General features: G+C 46.5%; 1 protein-coding gene across 1 annotated transcript in view; it reads left to right on the forward strand.

The window, feature by feature from the left end:
* The first annotated feature begins 730 nt into the window (after positions 1–730).
* The window catches only part of LOC144333799 (uncharacterized), a 79198-nt gene continuing 59867 nt past the window's right edge, over positions 731–20061 (forward strand). Inside the window, exon 1 of the mRNA XM_077959778.1 lies at positions 731–1204. Coding sequence (XP_077815904.1) covers positions 826–1204 — 379 coding nt within the window. The 5' untranslated portion in view covers positions 731–825. The remainder of the gene's footprint in view (positions 1205–20061) is intronic.

Here is a 20061-nt window from a genome sequence, read left to right on the forward strand (position 1 = left end):
AGTTGGGAACTGCTCAGGCCACACCTGCCTCCCATTCTATTCAGTCACCCCTCTGCTCATGATGAACAGAATGCTGCTGAACCCTGGGGTCGCTGGGGCCTTAAATGACTTTGATGATGAGAGACTGGGCATGGAGAGCTAGAGGCCCTCATCTCCCTTCCCCAGCGAGTCGGAAGCGACCCCATTACTACTTCTTAGACTGTGCTGAGATTTCTCAGGTTGCGGTGTGCAGCTGGGAGTTGCAGCCTGGCAGGAAGCCCAGGTTTTAGCCTGTGAACCTATGTAGGCCAGGGTGTCTCTGACCTGGCACTCTGTGGAGCCAGGGCAGCCATAGCAGCAAAGGCCATGGGGTCACAAAGAGAGAGACTGCAGAAGGATCAGGAATAACAGGCATAATGGGGCTGCTCTTCCCTAGGCCTGAACACTGGGAAGGCACTGGCAGGGCCCTGGTTTTGATGGTGGATTCCTGGGGCAGGGGCCTTGGTAATAAGGTTCTGAGTGCTGGGGCAGAATGGACTATCTTGACCCTTCATAGTCAGGGTCCCAAGTGAGCAATCCTGGAACCTTCAGGTCTTTGGTACAATGGCTGGGGCTTTCACTCAAGGGCCACAGGTACAGACAGAGGGAGCAGAAACAGGCCCCCCGGCCTTTCACTTCCCACCTGCTCCAGAGGGAGGGAGTAAGGTTTCTGGGCGTAAGTGGGGGCTATCTGAAAGAAAAGGGTGATTTGGCTGGGGCTCGGTGCCCTACAAGAGCCCTGTGCTTGACTTTGATGCAAGGCACAGACTGGGCTCTGAAGAGGGAGGCTGGCGGGCAGACGTCATCATGGATGTTGGGTCTCCCTTCCGGCCGTGGCCCACGTACGACCCCTTTTCCCTTAAAGTCAGGACCACGGGGAACTTTCACAAGATGGGTCCTCGGAGCCTGGCCGCGATTGCCCTCCCAAGGGGTGCTGCTGCGGAGGATAGGCGCGCCAGTCGAGACCAAAGCGAACGGGATGACGCCACTGGAGGGCGCGCGGGGCCGCGGGGCAGGGTGCTGCTGCAGGCTTCAGGCCTCTTCTGCCTTCTACAGCAGCCAGGTCAGCAGAGGCGGAGGCCCGGCTGTGGATGGCCGAGGAGCCGAAGTCGTGAAGCCACGTTCCTCCTACTGCTCTTAACCCAGGCGCGGCGGCTTGCCGAGCAGCTCCCCTCACTCCGAAACCGTAAGCCTCGGCCCTTCCCTCTCTTGCCTATCCCAGCAGGAGCAGGCTGACACCCCAAAAACCCAAGCCCTCTCCTTCCTGGTCCCGCCCCCTCTAGGCTCCCTCCCCTTTTCCTTCCAGAGGCGGCGGCCCCGGAAGCTCCAGCCGTTCTGGACCCGCCCCCTCCAAGCTCCCGCCCCTTTCCCTTCCCGTGGAGGCGGCTCGGAAGCTCCCGCCTTTCTGGACACGCCCCTGCCTCCCCCACAGGACTCCGACTCTCTTCCGGCTTGTGGAGGGCTTGACATTTTACCTGGGGATGGCCCAGAAAAACCTCGCAGAGATGGTGACTTTAAAAAATTCTTTTTCGGCTAGGTACGGTGGCTGACGCCTGTAATCCCAGCGCTTTGGGAGACTGAGGCGGGCGGATCACTTGAGATCACGAGTTCGAGACCCGCCTGGCCAACATGGTCTTTACAAAAATACAAAAATTAGCCGGGCGTGGTGGCGCAGGCCTGTGGTCCCAGCTACTCGGGAGGCTGAGGTGGGAGGATCTCCTGAGCTGGGGGAGGTTAAGGCTGCAGTGAGCTGTGATCGCACTACTGCACTTCAGACGGGGCGACAGGGCAAGACTGCCTTAAAAATAAAAAATTGTTTTGGTAAAATACACATAATATTTACCATATGTACTTTTTTTTTTTTTTTAATGGAGTCTGGCTCTGTTGCCCAGACTGGAGTGCAATGGCACACCACTGGGTTCGAACGATTCTCATGTCTCAGCCACTCAAGTAGCTGGGATTACAGGCGTGCGCCACCACGCTGGGCTAATTTTTGTATTTTTAGTGGAGATGGGGGTTTCTGCCATGTTGGCCAGGCTGGTCTGGAACTCCTGACCTCAGGTGATCTGCCCCCCCTGGCCTCCCAAAGTGCTGAGATTACAGGCTGAGCCACTGTGCCCAGCCCTACCATGAATTTTTTTTTTTTTTTTCTGAAACAGAAGTCTCACTCTGTGCCCAGGCAGTGACACGATCTCGGCTCATTGCAACCTCCGCCTCCGGGGTTCAAGTGATTCTCCTGGCTCAGCCTCCCGAATAGCTGGGATTACAGGCACTCGTCACCACGCTGGGCTAATTTTTGTATTTTTAGTAGAGATGGAGTTTCGCCATGTTGGCCATGCTGTTCTCGAACACTTGACCTCAGGTGATCGCCTGCCTCGGCCTCCCAAAGTGCTGGGATTACAGGTGTCAGCCACTGTGCCCAGCCTACCATGATATTTTTAATGGCCACATAATACCCTGTTATGTGGATGTGTTATATTAATTTAACCAGCCCTCTATTGATGAACATTGTAGCTGTTTATAAAATGGTGTAGTAAACATCCTTTCTGTGGGTCTTTGTGCACATGTGGAGTATGTTTGCAGGCTGATTTCTTGGAAGCAGAATTGTTGGGGTAAAAGCTATGTGTGTGTTTAATTTATGATTTTACCTATTTACCCTCCTGTTGGTGACTTGTTTAGCTACATTTATTCAAATTGTCTGCACTCACTTTCTCCACCGCCTTACCTCCTACTCACTCCACAACTCATTCTAATTTGGCTTCTCTCTATCACTCCACCTTCAAAGGCTCTAAGGTCATCAATGATCTTCATGTTGTCCTATGGACAATCTTCAGATCTCATTTCACTGCTTCTCAAAAAGACTTTATACAGTTGACCATTCTCTCCTTTTTGAAACATTCTTGTGCCAGAGGAGGAACACTTGCCTGGTTTTCCTCTAACCATGTTGTGTTTCCTCTGCCCACTGAAATGTTAGTGCTGCTCAGGGCTTTGGTTACCATCTATATGCAGTTGGTCCACACAGTGAAGTCTCCCTTGCTAACCTTTATTCAACTGCTTATTTGTCATCTTGAGTTGAATGTCCCACAGGGACCTCAAATCAATCATACCCACCATTATCCTCCCCCTTCTCGTGCTCCCATCTCAGTAGCTGTTCCACTGCTCTCCTAGCCAGAAACCTACAGGTCATTTTTGAACCTCCCTATTCGTCAATCCACCATGGCCCTGTCCATTCTATTTCCATAATCTCTTTCCCTTTTTTTTTCTTTTGAGGCAGGTTCTTGCTCTTTTGCCCAGACTGGAGTGCAGTGGTGCAATCATGCCTCACTGCAACCTCAGCCTCTCCGGCTGTAAGTGATCCTCCTGCCTTAGCCTCCCGAGAAGCTAGGACCACAGTCACACACCACCATGCCTTGCTAATTTTCCATTCTTTCTTTTTTTTTTTTTTTCTTTTTGAGATGGAGTCTCGCTCTGTTGCCCAGGCTGGAGTGCAGTGGCGTGATCTTGGCTCACTGCAAGCTCCACCTCCCGGGTTCACGCCATTCTCTTGCCTCAGCCTCCTGAGTAGCTGGGACTACAGGCGCCCACCACCACGCCCAGCTGATTTTTTGTATTTTTAGTAGAGACGGAGTTTCATGGTGTTAGCCAGGATGGTCTCGATCTCCTGACCTTGTGATCCACCCGCCTCAGCCTCCCAAAGTGCTGGGATTATAGGTGTAAGCTACCGTACCCGACCAGTTTTCCATTATTTTTTACCAACAGTCACCTTTCTTTTCCTCCCCTTGTCCCCACCACTTTCTGTACCACCTGGACACTGCAATGATATTCTAGTTGGCTCTCTGGCTTTAGGCTTGCTACTCTCTTTTTTTTTTTTTTTTTTGAGACACGGTCTCACTTTGTCCCCCAGGCTGGAGTGCCCTGGCGTGATCTCAGTTCACTGTGGCCTTGACCCCCCGGGTTGAAGTGATAGGCTTGCTACTCTTTAAACCAGCCTCCACCCTGCAGCCAGAGTTAACTTTGAGAAATGCAGCTCTAATTATGTGACTATCCTGCTTTTTAAAACCTTTCAATAAGTTCTGATTGCTCTTAGGGTAAAGACAGAAACTTTTCCATGGCTGATTAGTACAAACTCTCCAGCTTTTTTTGGTTACCACTGTCCCCTTCCCCATGCTGTAATTTGTTTTTTGAAGGTTTTCTGTTCCTTCACACTCAGGGCTTTTTTCTTTGCTGTTCTCTCCATCCTGGAGTACTCTTTCTTTCCCTCCCACCTTAACCTGGCTAACACTTTTTGAATCACCAAGCCTCAGCATAAATTTCACTTGCCGGTGGATGCCTTCCAACACCCCCGAGACTTATGCCCAGTGTTGAGAGCACAATAAATATATGAATATGTTTATTCACAATACATATATGAATATATGAACCACAATAAATATATGAACGAACCACTTATGGGCCAAGTGGGTGATTCCTAGGCTGCAGTTTTTGCACATGACCTGTAGATGTCATCATTGGCCTCAGCTTAACTCAGTCTAGGCTGAGTGGTCCCCAGCCTGGTGTGTTCATCCAGGAAGGTTGTCAAAAAGCCCAGCTTCTTCCCACAGGTCTGATACCTTTCCATCTGTCTTGGCCAGCTGCCTTGATAGGATGACCAACCATCCCAGTTTTCCCAGGACTGAACTTTCAGTGTTCCAAGGACAAGGAATTTTCAGTGCTAAAGCTGGGATAATCCCAAGCAGTTGGGAGAGTTGGTCACCCAACCACGGACAAAATAGCCAAAACTCCCATATCTGCCCTGGACCAAGGTCTAGGCCCAGCAAGAGGGCTTAGCTTCAACCCAGCCAAGCCCCTCACAGCAACATCTGTGGTGGGCAGACCCTGCATGCAGCCTGGTAATTGTAAGAATTAAGAGAGAAACAGTATTTACACTGTAAATAAATATAAAGAGACTCACCTTTGTCAGGCAATCGCTACCATTTAGTGAGTGCCACCGGGTATAACACACTTACACATACTGTTTCTAATCCTTATAGAAATCCTAAGAGTACATATTACTCCCCTTTTAGAAATGAGAAAACTGAGACTCAGAGATTGTGACCAGCCCAAGTCACACAGGTGTTAAGTGGTGAAATTCAAACCCATGTCTGTCCAACCACACAGCTCCTGCGATTTTCCCTGAACCTGCAGCCTGGCCATTTTTCTGCTGCTCTGATCTTCGTTTGGAAACCCAGGGATGTGAATGGGAAGCAAGAGGCAGGTGTGGGTGGAAGCGGTTGAGGAAGGAGGCCTGTAATCAGAGCTTGGGGAAGGGGATGGACACATGGCATTGACAGCTTGCTTGTCCTTTCATGAGTGGGCTCTGCCACCTTGAACTAAATGTGGACATAGCCTGGGGACATCCAGGGAGGCTCTTTCATGAGCCCTTATTCTGACACCTTGAACTAAATGTGGACATAGCCTGGGGACATCCAGGGAGGCTCTTTCATGAGCCCTTATTCTGACACCAAGCTGGGTCCTAATTGAGGAGCCAGGGCTATGTTTCCCAGAGTCAAGGATGGACCTAGCCCACTCCCATATGATTGCAAAGGGACGTCTGGACATGGGAGAGCACAGGAGTTAGCCATAAACTGGAAGGACAAGTGCTGGGTGGGGGCTGTGACCAGGGTCATGCTCAGTGAATGGTTGCAGTTAATTGTATAGCCAGGCTTCTCTCCTTCCCAGGAACATTGTAAGGCTGAGTTTTATTTTGCCCAGGCAGTCACTTAGGAATTGAGCTGCTTTTGAATATTGAACAAAAGTTGCTTTTGTTGTGATGGGCAGTGGTCTGGCAGCCAGATGTCCCCTCCACAGGAGGTGTAATAAGCCAGACTCTGGGATTCCTTCATATTAAAAAACAAAATACATCCTTCAGGAATCTTAAGTTCCCTGGCAGGGAGTTGCTATTCAAATGCAATGGGCTTTAGGCTGTGCAGGTTCACTGCATTTCCTTGACTCTGTCCAAGAGTCTTAGGGTGCAAAAATCTGCCAAGGCCACCTTGGCCCCAGACCTACCCAGCACCTGTGCCTGGTGTGACCTGTTGCCCTGTGGCCAATTTCTGCCCTGTGGCTCCACTCAGCCAGCCACATCATCGGATAGGTGATGGAGCTTGAGCAAGTCCTCAAGCTTCCATCTTCTACCAGAGAACTAGGCCTTGCACATCTAGGGCAGGCTGAGCATAATGCAGGGCTGGAGTGGACAGAAATGATTGATGAAGCTGCCTTGTACTCGGGACTCCTCTGTCCTTCATTCTGAAAACACCCAGTACCTTCCAACTGTGACTAAACGGAAGAGGGAACTGTGAGACAGTCATCAACAATGTACCCTTACACTGACCTGGGGCTTCTTGCCAGAAGCTCATGGAAGACAGTCACCTGGTGCGGTGGAAAGCGTAGGACTTTATAGTCAGACAGAACTGGGTTCTGCTATTTTCTTGGTGGGTGACCTCGGGAAAGTTACTCAACCTCTCCGAGTCTTGAGTTCCTAAACTGGTAAATAGGAATAATAATATCTATGTCACAAGTTTGTTTTGAGGTCTAAATTTGCTGATCAATGTCTATAAAAATGTATATAAAAATAAAATCTTCATTGAGTGCTTATCATGTGGCAGGCCGTGTTGAAGTGCTTTCTAAGCATAATGTGAACTTGTATACCCTATGAGCTGTGTACTTTCATTATCTGTGCTTTACAGGTGCAAAGATTGAGATGGGAGAGCTTGAGTAACTTGCCCGAGGTCACAGAGCTAGTAAATAGCAGAGCCAGGATTTGGACCCAAGCACTTAGGCTCCAGCTCACACATACTTAGCTACCAAGCCATGGTACCATATGGAGTAGGGCTGAATAAAGACTAGTTATTATGATCATTATAATTTAGCATTAAGTGCTTTTTATATCCATGGTGCTAAGTGTTAATTATTAGCATATTTGGATGCAACGTTTATCCTTTTTGTTCCTATTTTTCCACAGCCATGGCAACAAAGGGCCTTGTGCTCACTCTAGCAGAGCATCCTGCCTTTGTCTCTGATCCAGCCTGGTGCGTCAGTCTCTGCAAACAAAAGATGTGGTCACCCGGCCACTTATCCCTGCCCCCACCAAGGCAGTAATGAAGGCTGAGGCCTCTCCAATTGAGCTGAGCCAGGAGAGCAGCAGACAGGTACAGATCAGCAGGCCAGGAGCAGGGCTCACAAAAGAGAGGTCATGCTTAATAAACCTGATTAATTTCTTGGAGCGGCAACAATGCAAGTGGACAGAGGTGAAATGAGGGACAGTAACTCATCCTGATTCCGAGGCACAGAAGCACAGCTAAATTCAACAGAGAGATTTTGTGGAGATGCTGCTGGGGCCTGAAAGGGTCTGGTGGGGCTCAGTTCTGGGGGAAGCTGGATGGAAACTCAGTGAAGGGAAGAGGTACCTCTGAGCAGGGACAGAACACAGGCTGCCCAAGCTACCTGATTGAGACGCAAAGCTAACCAGGACGCTTTCCTGCTTAGATCCCATCCATTGGCCTCCCATCACCTAAATATGATAATCATGTGGACAATAATAACTGTATTTGATATTTACTATGTATAGGGTGCTTACAGAGGAAGAAACTGATTCATTGAGCTTAAGTAACCTGCCCAAAGTCACACAGTTATTAATACACAACTGAGACTCCAATCCAGTTTACTGTCACAGGCTGACCCAACTACACTTTGGGTCCATCTGTAACTGTATTTGATGGTGGTCTCTTCCATCAGACAGGAAGCCCTTCTGCAGCAGGAGCCGTAACTGATTCAGTCTCTGCCTCTGTAACCTTCCAGTTGAGCTGGAGATGCTGAAGCTCCCAGGTCCTCTGTGCTTCTTTTCCTCTGAACACTCTCTGGGTGAGCTCATCCATGCTTTCAGCTTCAATTCCCACCTCCCAGAGGAAGACTTCTAGAGAAGGCATAGGGTTGACTCCCTAAGCACTCTTCCACCCCACATGATTGATCTCAGCCCATCACATTCATTCCATCCTTCTAGCCAGTAGTTGGTTTAGGAATGAAGATATGTTCCAGTCCTGCTCAGTGAGATGAGAGGGACCATCTTAGTCAGTTCAGGCTGCTATAACAGAATACCATCGACTGGATGATTTAAATAATATACATGTATTTCTTACAGTTCTGAAGTCTGGGGACCAAGATCAAAGGATGGGAAGATTCAGTGTCTGGTGAGGGCCTGCTTCCTGGTTCATTGACTGTCTTCTTGCTGTGACCTCACTTGGCAGAAAGAGGGCTAGAGAGTTCTCTGGGGGCCGGGCACTATGGCTCACACCTGTAATACCAACATTTTGGGAGACCAACGCAGGAGGATTGCTTGAGGCCAGGAATTCAAGACCAACCTGGGCAACATAGTGAGAACCTGTAGGTCCAGCTACTTGGGGGCTGAGGCAAGACCATCGCTTGAGGCCAGGAGCTCAAGGCAGCAGTAAGCTATGATCATGCCACTGCACTGCAGCCTGGGTGACAGAGCAAGACCCTGTCTCTAAAAAAATAAAAATAAAATAAGATGATAAGAGAGCTCTTTGGGGGTCTCTTTTGTAAGGGCATCCAACACCTAATCACCTGACCTAATTGCCCCCCAAAGGCCCCATCTCCTAATACATACCATGGGGGTTAGGATTTCAACGTAAGAATGTTGTAGGACACAAACATTTATTCCATAACAAGGACATTTGGTGAAGGCCTTCTGGGAAAGGTTTCCTCACTGCTAGGTGAGAGCGATGTAAACAGCAGTATCTCTTTTTCCTGGGAATGTTGTCAAGTCTGAGGGTGTCCTGGAACTGCTGCAGCTGTTTTGCTAACACCTGAGGATGGAGCCATCTGTAAAGATGGCAGAGCGGAGAGCTGGAAGGAGTCTTTGACCTTTAGGGCACTCGATCTGCCAACCCTGAAGGCCACACTAATGCTGAACTTCCTTACACAAGGGAAATTAAACCATTGTCACTGTTGGAGCCATTGCCAGTGGGTTTCTGTTATAGCAGAAAGCATGTTTATTGTTACAAACAGAGCAGCATTAAGACTTTTGTGGGCCCCTTCCTATGTAAACTTTTTTTTTTTTTTTTTTTTAGAGACAGAGTCTCACTCTGTCGTCCAGGCTGGAGTGCAGTGGCATGATCTCTGCTTACCACAACCTCCACCTCCCGGGTTCAAGCGATTCTCCTGCCTCAGCCTCCCGATTAGCTGGGACTATGGGCACGCGCTACCATGCCCGGCTAATTTTTGTATTTTTAGTAGAGATGGAGTTTCACTATGTTGGCCAGACTGGTCTTGAACTCCTGACCTCGTGATTCTCCCGCCTTGGCCTCTCAAAGTGCTGGGATTACAGGCGTGAGCCACTGCGCCCGGCCTGTAAACATTTTTTTAACATTATATTTTATGACTGCATTAGCACAAAATAAATTATATTAATATTATTTATTAAAACATCTTTGCCAGGCGCAGTCAAGCCTGTAGTCCCAGCTACTTGGGAGGCTGAGGCAGGAGGGTCACTCAAGCCCAGGAGTTTGAGGCTGCAGTGAGCTACTATCAGGCCACTGCACCCCAGCCTGGCCGACAGAGCAACTCTGTCTCTTAAACAGGCTGTGTGCAGTGGCTCACGCCTATAATCCCAGCACTTTGGGAGGCCGAGGCGGGTAGATCACTTGAGGTCAGGAGTTCGAGACCAGCCTGGCCAACATGGTGAAACCCCGTCTCTACTAAAAATACAAAAATTAGCTGGGTGTGATGGTGTGCACCTGTAATTCCAGCTACTCGGGAGGCTGAGGCAGGAGAATCGCTTGAATACAGGAGGTGGAGATTGCAGTGAGCCAGGATCATGCCACTGCACTCCAGCATGGGTGACAGAGCGAGACTCTGTCTCAAAAACAAGCCAAAAATCCTTTGACTTAAAAGTTTGTTTTTTCTTCTGATTTAAAGGGAATTGTATTAGAGTGTTCTTGTACTGCTAGAAAGAAATTCCTCCAGCCTGGGCAACATAGAGAAACCTCATCTCTACCTAAAATTACAGAAAAATAAAAAATTAGCCTGTTGTGGTGGTGTGTGCCTGTAGTCTCAGCTACTGGGGAGGCGGAGATGGGAAGATTGCTTGGACCCAGGAGGCAGAGGTTGCAGTGAGCTGAGATTGTTCCACTGCACTCCAGCCTGGGTGACAGAGCAAAATCCTGTCTCAAAAAAAAAAAAAAAAAAAAGAAAGAAAGAAAGAAGAAAGAAATACCTGAGACAAGAAAGAAGTTTTGGCTGGGCACAGTGGCTCATGCCTGTAATCCTAGTACTTTGGGAGGCTGAGGCAAGAGGATCACTTGAGCCCAGGAGTTTGAGACCAGCCTGGGCAACATGGCAAGATCCCATCTCAATTATTTTAAAAAAATGAAAAAGAAATAGAGAAGAGGTTTAATTGGCTCATGTTTCTGCAGGCTGTACAGGAAATGTAGTGGTATCTGCTTCTGGGAGGCCTCGGGAAGCTTCCAATCATGGTGGAAGGTGAAGGGAGAGCAGGCCTATCACATGGGGAAAGCAGAAGCAAGAGGGCGGGGCAGGGCAGGGGAGGTGCCACACCCCTTTAAATGACCAGATCTTGCAAGAACTCACTCACTATTGTGAGGACAGCACCAAGAGGATGGTGCCAAACCATTCATGAGAAGTTCACCCCCATGATCCAATCACCTGCTACCAGGTCCCACCTCGAACACTGGGGATTGCAATTTGACATGAGATTTGGGTGGGGACAAACATCCAAACCATATCAGGAATTAAAGCATTTTTGTCAGCCCTAAAAGTACTGGGGCACTCATGTCTCTACTGTGCCTAGTGGATGGGCTGGTCCTGGTTACAGCTCCCAAATACGTACCTCCAGCCCACACCTCTGTTTTGACTTTCGAGCTCCCATGTCCAACTGTCTTTTGGATAATTCCCCTTTGGTGTCTTACTCAAATCCAACATGTCTCAAGCTGAACACGCTTTCCCCCAAATCTTTTCTTTGCCCAGCATCCCCTGTCTGAGTGAAATATGTACTACCCAGCTAGTTGCACCAGCCAGAAACCTGGACCTCAACCTCTCCCTCACCCCGTAGCCATATCCAGTCACCAAGTGCTGCCAATTTTCTCTCTTACATGGCTCTTGAAAGCATCCACTTCTTTACATTTTCACTTCTATCTCTACTGCTGTTGTCCTAATCCGCATTACCAGCGTCTCTTGCTTGGATTACCACCATGGACCCTAGTGGTCTCCCTGCATTTCACTCTCCATGCAATCATTTATCTACACTGTCCCAGAAGAATCTTTTCCAACTGCTTAAAACCTACTGATGGCTTCACCTCATTATTTCTCTGTTTAAAACCAGCTGATGGCTTCCTGTTGCTCTTATAACAGAGATCTAAAACTTCAGGGAGGCCTTCAAGGCCTTGTCTAGCCTGGCCTCTGCCCCATCTTGCTCAGCTCTCTTCTTACCCTGCTTCAGCCACATGATCTTCTCTCAAACACACAGGCTCCCTCCTGGTGCAGGACCTTTGCACATGATACTCATCTTAGTCCATTTGGGCTGCTATAACAAAATTCCATAGACCAGGTAGCTTATAGAACAAAAGAACTTTATTTCTCACAGTTCTAGAGGCTGGGAACTCCAAGATCAGGGTGCTGGCAAATTTGGTGTCTGGTGAGGGCCCTCTTCCTGTTCACAGATGGCGCCTTCTTGCTGTGTCCTCACATACTGGGAGGGCAAACAAGCTCCCTTGAGCTTCTTTAATATGAGCACTAATCCCATTCATGAGGAACCCTCGTGATCTGTTTCTCTCCCAAAGGTCCCCCACCCAATACCTTTCACCTCGGGAGTTAAAATTTTAACATATGAAACTTAAGGGACACAAACATTCAGACCATAGCAATATTCTTCTATTTTCTACTCCTTCAGCTCAAAGCTTCTCAAGGAAGCTTTCTCTGACCGTAGTCTAGGTCAAGTATCACTAACTATGTGGCATTAGGAAAGTTTCTTTTATTTATTTATTTAATGAGACAGGGGCCTTCCTCTGTCGCTTAGGCTGGAGTGCAATGACGCGATCGTGACTCACTACAGCCTTGAACTCCTGGGCTCAAGAGATGCTCCTGCCTTGGCCTCCCAAGGTGTTGGGAATACAGGTGTGAGCCACTGTGCCTGGCACAGGGAAGTTTCTTTACTGCATGGTGCCTCCGTTTTCTCATCTGTAAAATGAAGATATAATAATGCCTAACTTACAGGTTTGTTGTGAGGATTAAACAGAATGTCACGTGTGAACTGCTGTGAGGGCAGCTGGTGCAGTGCCTGCTTGCCTAGTTGTCCTGGCCCCTGGCTAGCTCTCTAGAGGGGGACAGTGGTGGAGAGATCCCACCCAATTAACACTAGCGGGAGATGTTGGGGTGATATAGGTTCTAAAATGTGAGGATTTCAGGGAAGGGCATCTCTACAAGGGCACAGAAGATTTCTGAGTTAACTGAGTGAAAGCAAAGAGCTAATTGTGCCAGGGAGTCATTGACAACGCCTGGGGTTGGGCTGGGGTACTCGGAGAAAGAGGTCAAGAGAACTCACAAAGGTCAAGGAGAAAGGGGAGATGAGTGGCAGTATACCACATTTCTGTCAAATCTCTTTTTTTTTTTTTTTTTTTTTTGAGACGGAGTCTCGCTCTGTCGCCCAGGCTGGAATGCAGTGGCGCGATCTCGGCTCACTGTAAGCTCCGCCTCCCGGGTTCACGCCATTCTCCTGCCTCAGCCTCCCGAGTAGCTGGGACTACAGGCGCCCACAACCGCGCCCGGCTAATTTTTTGTATTTTTAGTAGAGACGGGGTTTCACCGTGGTCTCGATCTCCTGACCTTGTGATCCGCCCACCTCGGCCTCCCAAAGTGCTGGGATTACAGGCGTGAGCCACCGCGCCCGGCCATTCTGTCAAATCTCTGAGTAGCCCAGAGGTCTCTATGTCAAGCAAATCTGGGCTGTCATCCCTAGCCTGTCATTTATGAGCTGGAGGAGGAGGAAAGTCATGTCACTTCTCTGTGTTTCAGTTTTTTTTTTTTTTCTTCCATTCCACAATCACATCCTTTATTTCTATTCTTATTTTCAAGATAGTATTAAGTGTCCATATTTCTTAAGCCACATTCAAGGAAAACATGTCTTAGCTATTTTGGATGTTGCCTCTCCTTCATCTTGCATATGAAACTCCAGCAGATTTAATATTGGCATCCATCATCTAGTCAAACCTCTCACATGTTCTGTAAACCAATCAAATTTGGGATTCTCAACATTTTCTGTGTCAATAAAAGGTGTGGAATTAGTAGATTCGACGAAGCCTGTTTTTCCTTGCCACATTGGACTTCCAGACGCCATGTGGATTGGGTGTAGAAGATGGGGAAGTTTAGATGTTTCTTGGCCTGAGTCTTTTGACAGTAGAGATGTAGAAGAGAGAGTGAGACCACGAAGAGACTGGCTGTTGACTGCAGGGCACCACCAACCGCCTTGGTGGTGGCATTAGCTGGATTTGGGGCCGTTGAAGTACTCTGGGAGGAGTTACTTGAAACTGTTACAACAGTTGTTTGATTGGAATAAATCTGCGTGGGTAGGAGCAGTCCCAGCAGCAGCAGCCCCAGCCCGAGCCTGGTCACCATTGCTCTGCCCATGTCCCCTCTGTCGGTGTGCGACGTGTCTCGCTGGATGCTGGGTGCTTAGAGAACCGCTGGCTCCAGGCGGGCGCAGGCAAGGTCTGTTTTCTTACCTATAAAATTGAGCTAATGAATTGACTTTGCAGGGGGAAGGATTAAATGGGGCTATATTAGTTTGCTCGAGCTGCCTAATGGCTTGAGCTGAGATGTTGGTCTTCTTTGGCCCTTAGACTGGGACTTACACCATCAGTGCTTCTGGTTCTCAGGCCTTTGGACTGAAGCTGAAATCTGTATCGCTGGCTTTCCTGGGTCTCCAGCCTGAAGATAACAGATCACAGGACTTTGCAGCCTCCATAACTGTATGAGTCATTTCCTTATAATACATCTCATTGTACTCTCTCTCTCTCTCTCTGTGTGTATATACGTGTGTATATACACATGTATATACACACACACAGTATATATATACACATATATACACACACACATATGTATACACACACACACACACACACACACACACACACACACACACACTGTGCCAGGCCATGTTTTGTTTCTTCTGATCTACAGATGATTAATTGCATATCTAATATTCATTTTTTCCCTTCTTCGTTAGGAAAAATTTACGGGCCATATGTCTAGAGGAAAAATTTTACATCCTAACCTCTCTTTTAGATAGGGTGGCCAATAAGCTGTAAGCAGTAGGGCTTCCAGAGAAGCCCTTTCACTGAAATTCTCTTACTTTCATCTCCCTGCCCAGAACTATGATATGATGGCTGGAGTGCCAGTAGCCACATTTTAACCTTGAAGATAGAAGCTGCATAAAGAATGGTGAAGCACAAAAATAGAATCCTAGGTGACTTTCTAGAGCATACCAGTCTTAGACTGCGTGCCTCTGGAATTCTCTTACGTGTGAGAATAAATTTGTACAAGCCATCATAGTTAAATCTCTATTACTACTCACCAACTACAATCCCTAATAAATAAACATGCCCCCGCCTTTCTGCCTACTCAGCCTAGAGTTCCAGGAACTTTTTTTTTTTCTTTTTTCTTTTTTTTTTAGACACAGCCTTGCTCTGTCATCCAGGCTGGAGTAGAGTTTGCAATCTTGGCTCACTGCAGCATCTGCCTCCTGGGTTCAAGCAATTCTCGTTCCTCAGCCTCCCAAGTAGCTGGGATTACAGGCGTGCACCACCACACCCGGCTAATTTTTGTATTTTTAGTAGAGACAGGTTTCACTATGTTGGCCAGCCTGGTCTCGGACTCCTGACCTCAGGTAATCTGCAGGACTTGGTCTCCCAAAGTGCTGGGATTACAGGTGTGAACCACCGCGCCCAGCCTCTAGGACTTTAAGTGGGCATTTCTATGAACATCCAATCATTCCTGAAGAAAAAAGGTGCTTATTACACCATATGGTGTAAGAACAAAAATCACTTTCTTTTTTTCTTGGAGACAGAGTCTCTCTCTGTTGCCCAGGCTGGAGTGCAGTGGCATGATCATGGCTCACCGTAGCCTTGACCTCCCAAGTTCAAGCAATCCTTCCACCTCCGTCTCCCAAGTAGCTGGGACTACAGAAGCTTGCCACCATGCCCGGAACATTTTTGTGTTTTTTTTGTAGAGACTGGGTTTTACCATGTTGCCCAGGCTGGTCTTGAACTCCTAGGTTCAAGTGATCTGCCTGCCTTGGCCACCCAAAGTGCTAGGATTACAGGTGTGAGCCATCATACTTTCCTTTTTTTTTTTTTTTTTTTTTTGAGGTGGAGTCTTGCTCTGTCACCCAGTAGCTCCTTATGCACCACCACTCCTGGCTAATATCTGTATTTTTAGTAGAGACAGGGTTTTGCTGTGTTGGCCAGGCTGGTCTTGAGACTCCTGACCTCAAGTCGTCATCTGCCTCAGCCTCCCAAAGTCCTGGGATTACAGGTGTGAGTCACCAAGCCTGGCCCAAAGATTACTTTCTATTCCACTTTATATCCCCAGTGCCTATGTCATTCTTGGCCCATTACTCAATAAATGCTGGGTAAAAAAATGAACAGATGAATGGATGGATGCTTAATCAAAATATTGAAGAAGAAGAAGAAAGTGCCAAATATTAATGTATTGCTTCATAGCTCTAGAGTCATCATTTTTTGCCCTGCTTTGTCATACTGGATGGTAGGACTGGGAGGCAAAATTCTAACTTGAGTCAACAGAGTAAAGAATCATGGACATTCACCCAGTTTCCAGAAGTAAGCCAGTTTTCAGACCCAAAGCCCCTAGATTCAAGGGGAGGCTGAGTCCCTTTAAAAAACAACCCTGTAAGCCTGGACAACATGGCGAAAACCCATCTCTACATAAAGCAGAAAAATTAGCTGGGTGTGGTGGAGCATGCTTGTAGTCCCAGGTACTTGAGAAGTTGAGGTGGGAGGATCACCTGAGCCCGGGGAGGTCAAGGCCGCCGTGAGCCATGATCACCCCACTGCTCTCTAGCTTTGGCAACAGTGAGACCCTGCCACAAAACAAAACAAAACAAAGCAAAACAAAATACAAGCCTGCAGAATTGCTACAATATATGATTAAATGTCCCTCTGAGTCTTCTTTAATGAGACCTAATGCCATTAACTAGAGATCCAGGCCTTTGGGAGGTGACTAGACACTATGTCTGGATCGATATAACTCTTGGGGGCCCAAAAATGCCACTGTGGCCTACCAAATATGGAACCAGTTGGTCTATGGGCTTATCCTGTAGTTATTTCCGCAGTTCCTGAAAGAATAATTGGAACAGACATTCTACCAGAGGCAGAATTCCTGCACTGGCTCTCTAAATCCATGGGATCAGGGTCATTATGGCAGAAAGAGTTAAGAGGAAGTCCGCCTGGAACTTTCCCCTTCTTACCAACATAGCAAACCAGAAGCAATGCTGCATTCCTAGGGGAATTACAGAGAATAGTGTCATCACATCAAAGACTTGAAACATGGGAATATCTATCATATGCCCATTTAATTCCCCTATTCGGCTTGGGCAAAAGCAGAATGGATATTGGGAAATGGTTGTGGATTTCAGAAAACTTAGTTCAGGTGTGACTCCAATTGCAACTTCTATTATAAATTAGTGTCTTTACTAAAGCAAATCAGCAGAACCTCTAGCATTTGTTATGCAGCTGTTGATCTGACTAATGCTTTTCTCTCCATACCAAGTTGCAAGGACTAACAGAAGCAGTTTATTTTTACCTAGCAAGGTCAACAGTACACATTCACTGTCCTGTCTCGATGCTTCTGTATCAGCTCTCAAGCTCTCTGCCATATTACAGTGAGCAGAAATCCTGATTGTCTTGACATTACATAAAACATGACTCCTGTCCATTACATTGACCTTATGCTTGCTAGATCTGATGAACAGAAAGTAGCAATCAATTTGGAAGTCTTAGTAATATATAAGCAAACCAGAGAATGTGAGATAAGCCTGAGGGGCCTGCCGTCTCAGCCACCTCAGAGAAATTTCTGAGGATTCAGTGGTCTGGCCCTTGTTAAGATAACCTTTCTAAAGTGACAGAAGTTGATGCACCATCTACCATGATTAAACACTTGGTAGACAATGTTGGATTTTGGAGGCAAACACATTTTTAGCTTGGACCTTCTAAGGAGTCACACATAAGGCTGCTAATTTCAAATGGGGATCAGAGCAAGAAAAGGCTCTGTAATATGTCTAGGCTATAGAGTAAGATGCTATTCTACTTGGTCCTTATGATCCAGCAGATCCAGCGATACTCAAGAGTGTGTATCAAATGTGGATGGTCAATAAAACCTTTGGCAAAACATCATACTGAATAGGGAAAAGCTGGAAGCATTCCCCTTGAAAACCAGCACAAGACAAGGATGCCCTCTCTTGCCACTCCTATTCAACATAGGATTGGAAGTCCTAGCCAGAGCAATCAGGCAAGAGAAAGAAATAAAGAATATTCAATCCTGTTTGCAGACATGATTCTATATCGAGAAAACCCCATAGTCTCACCCAAAAGCTCCTTCAACTGATAAACAACTTCAGCAAGATTTCAGGAAACAAAATCAATGTACAAAAATCACTAGCATTCTTATCCACCAACGATCAAGCTGAGGGCCAAATCAGGAATGCAATCTCATTCACAATTGCCACAAAAAGAATAAAATACCTAGGAATACAGTTAACCAGGGAGGTGAAAGATCTCTACAATGAGAATTACAAAACACTGCTCAAAGAAATTAAAGATAACACAAACAAATGGAAAAACATTCCATACTCATGGATAGGAAGATTAAAATGGCCATACTGCCCAAAGCAATTCACAGATTCAATACTATTCCTATCAAACTACCAATAACATTCTTCACACAACTAGAAAAAACTATTTACAAATTCATATGGGGCCAGGCATAGCAGCTCATGCCTATAATCCCAGAAATTTGGGAGGCTGAGGCAGGCGGATCACTTGAGGCCAGGAATTTGAGACCAGCCTGACCAACATGGAAAAACCCTGTCTCTATTAAAAATACAAAAATTCTCTATTAAAAATACAAAAATTAGCAGGGCATGGTGGGCACACATCTGTAGTCTTGGCTACTCAGGTGGCTGAGGCACGAGATTCACTTGAACTTGGGTGGCAGAGGTTACAGTGAGCCAATATTATTCCACTGTACTCCACTCAAACACACACACACACACACACACACACACACACACACACACACTCATATGGAACCAAAAAAGAGCCTGAAAAATAACCAAGGTAATCCTAAGCAAAAAGAACAAAGCTGGAGGCATCACATTATCCAACTCCAAACTATGCTACAGGACTACAATAACCAAAACAGCATGGTATTGGTATAAAAACAGACACACAAATCAATGGAACAGAATAGAGAGCCCAGAAATAAGGCCACACAACTACAACCATCTGATCTTTGACAAAGCTGACAAAAACAGGCAATGGGGAAAGGGCTCCCTATTCAATAAATGGTACTGGAATAACTGGCTAGCCCTATGCAGAAGATTGAAACTGGACCCCTTCCTTACACTATATACAAAAATCAATTCAAGATGGATTAAAGACTTAAATATAAAACACCAAACTATAAAAACCCTGGAAGACAACCTAGGCAATATCATTCTGGACATAGGAATGGGCAAAGATTTCATGCTGAAGATGCCAAAAGCAATCACAAGAAAAGCAAAAATTGACAAATGGGATCGAATTGAACTTAAGAGCTTTTGCACAACAGCATAAACTATCAACAGAGTAAACAGACAACATACAGAATGGGATATTTGCAAACTGTGCACCTGACAAAGGTCTAATATTCAGCATCTATAAGGAACTTAAACAAATTTACAAGGAAAAAACAAACAATGCTATTAAATAGTGAGCAAACGACATGAACAGACACTTTTCAAAAGAAGACATATATGCGGCCAACAAACATATGAAAAAAAGCTCAATATCATTGATCATTAGAGAAGTGCAAATCAAAACCACAATGAGATACCATCTCATACCAGTCAGAATGGCTACTATTAAAGTCAACAAATAACCGGGTGTGGTGGCTCATGCTTGTAATCCCAGCACTTTGGGAGGCCGAGGTGGGTGGATCATGAGGTCAAGAGATCGAGACCATCCTGGCCAACATGGTGAAACCCTGTCTCTACTAAAAATACGAAAATTAGCTGGGTGTGGTGGCGTGCACCTGTAGTCCCAGCTATTCAGGAGGCTGAGGCAGGAGAATCACTTGAACCTGGGAGGCACAGGTTACAGTGAGCTGAAATAGTGCCACTGCACTTCAGCCAGGCAACAGAGTGAGACTCAGTCTCAAAAGAGAGAAAAAAAAGTCAAAAATAACAGATGCTGACGAGGTTGTGGAGAAAAGAGAATGCTTATACACTGTTGGTGGGAGTGTAAATTAGGTCAACCATTGTGGAAAGTTGTGTGATGATTCCTCTGAAAGCTAAAAACAGAACAACTATTTGACCCAGCAATCCCATTACTGGGTATATACCCAAAGGAATATAAATCGTTCTACCATAAAGACACATGCACTCGAATGTTCATTGCAGCACTATTCACAACAGCAAATACCTGGAATCAATCTAAATGCCCATCAATGATATTAGATAAAGAAAATGTGGTACATATACAACATGGAATACTATGCAGCCATAGAAAATAATGAGATCATGTCTTTTGTGGGAATGTGCATAGAGTTGGAGGCGATTATCCTTAACAAACTAAAGTGGAACAGAAAACCAAATACCACATGTTCTCACTTACAAGTGGGAGCTAAATGATGAGAACACATGGACACTTGGAGGGGAACAAGACACTGGGGTCCACTTGGGGGTGAAGGGTGGGAGGA

Source organism: Macaca mulatta, chromosome 1, assembly GCF_049350105.2.
Source record: "Macaca mulatta isolate MMU2019108-1 chromosome 1, T2T-MMU8v2.0, whole genome shotgun sequence".
Classification (NCBI taxonomy): Eukaryota; Metazoa; Chordata; class Mammalia; order Primates; family Cercopithecidae; genus Macaca; species Macaca mulatta.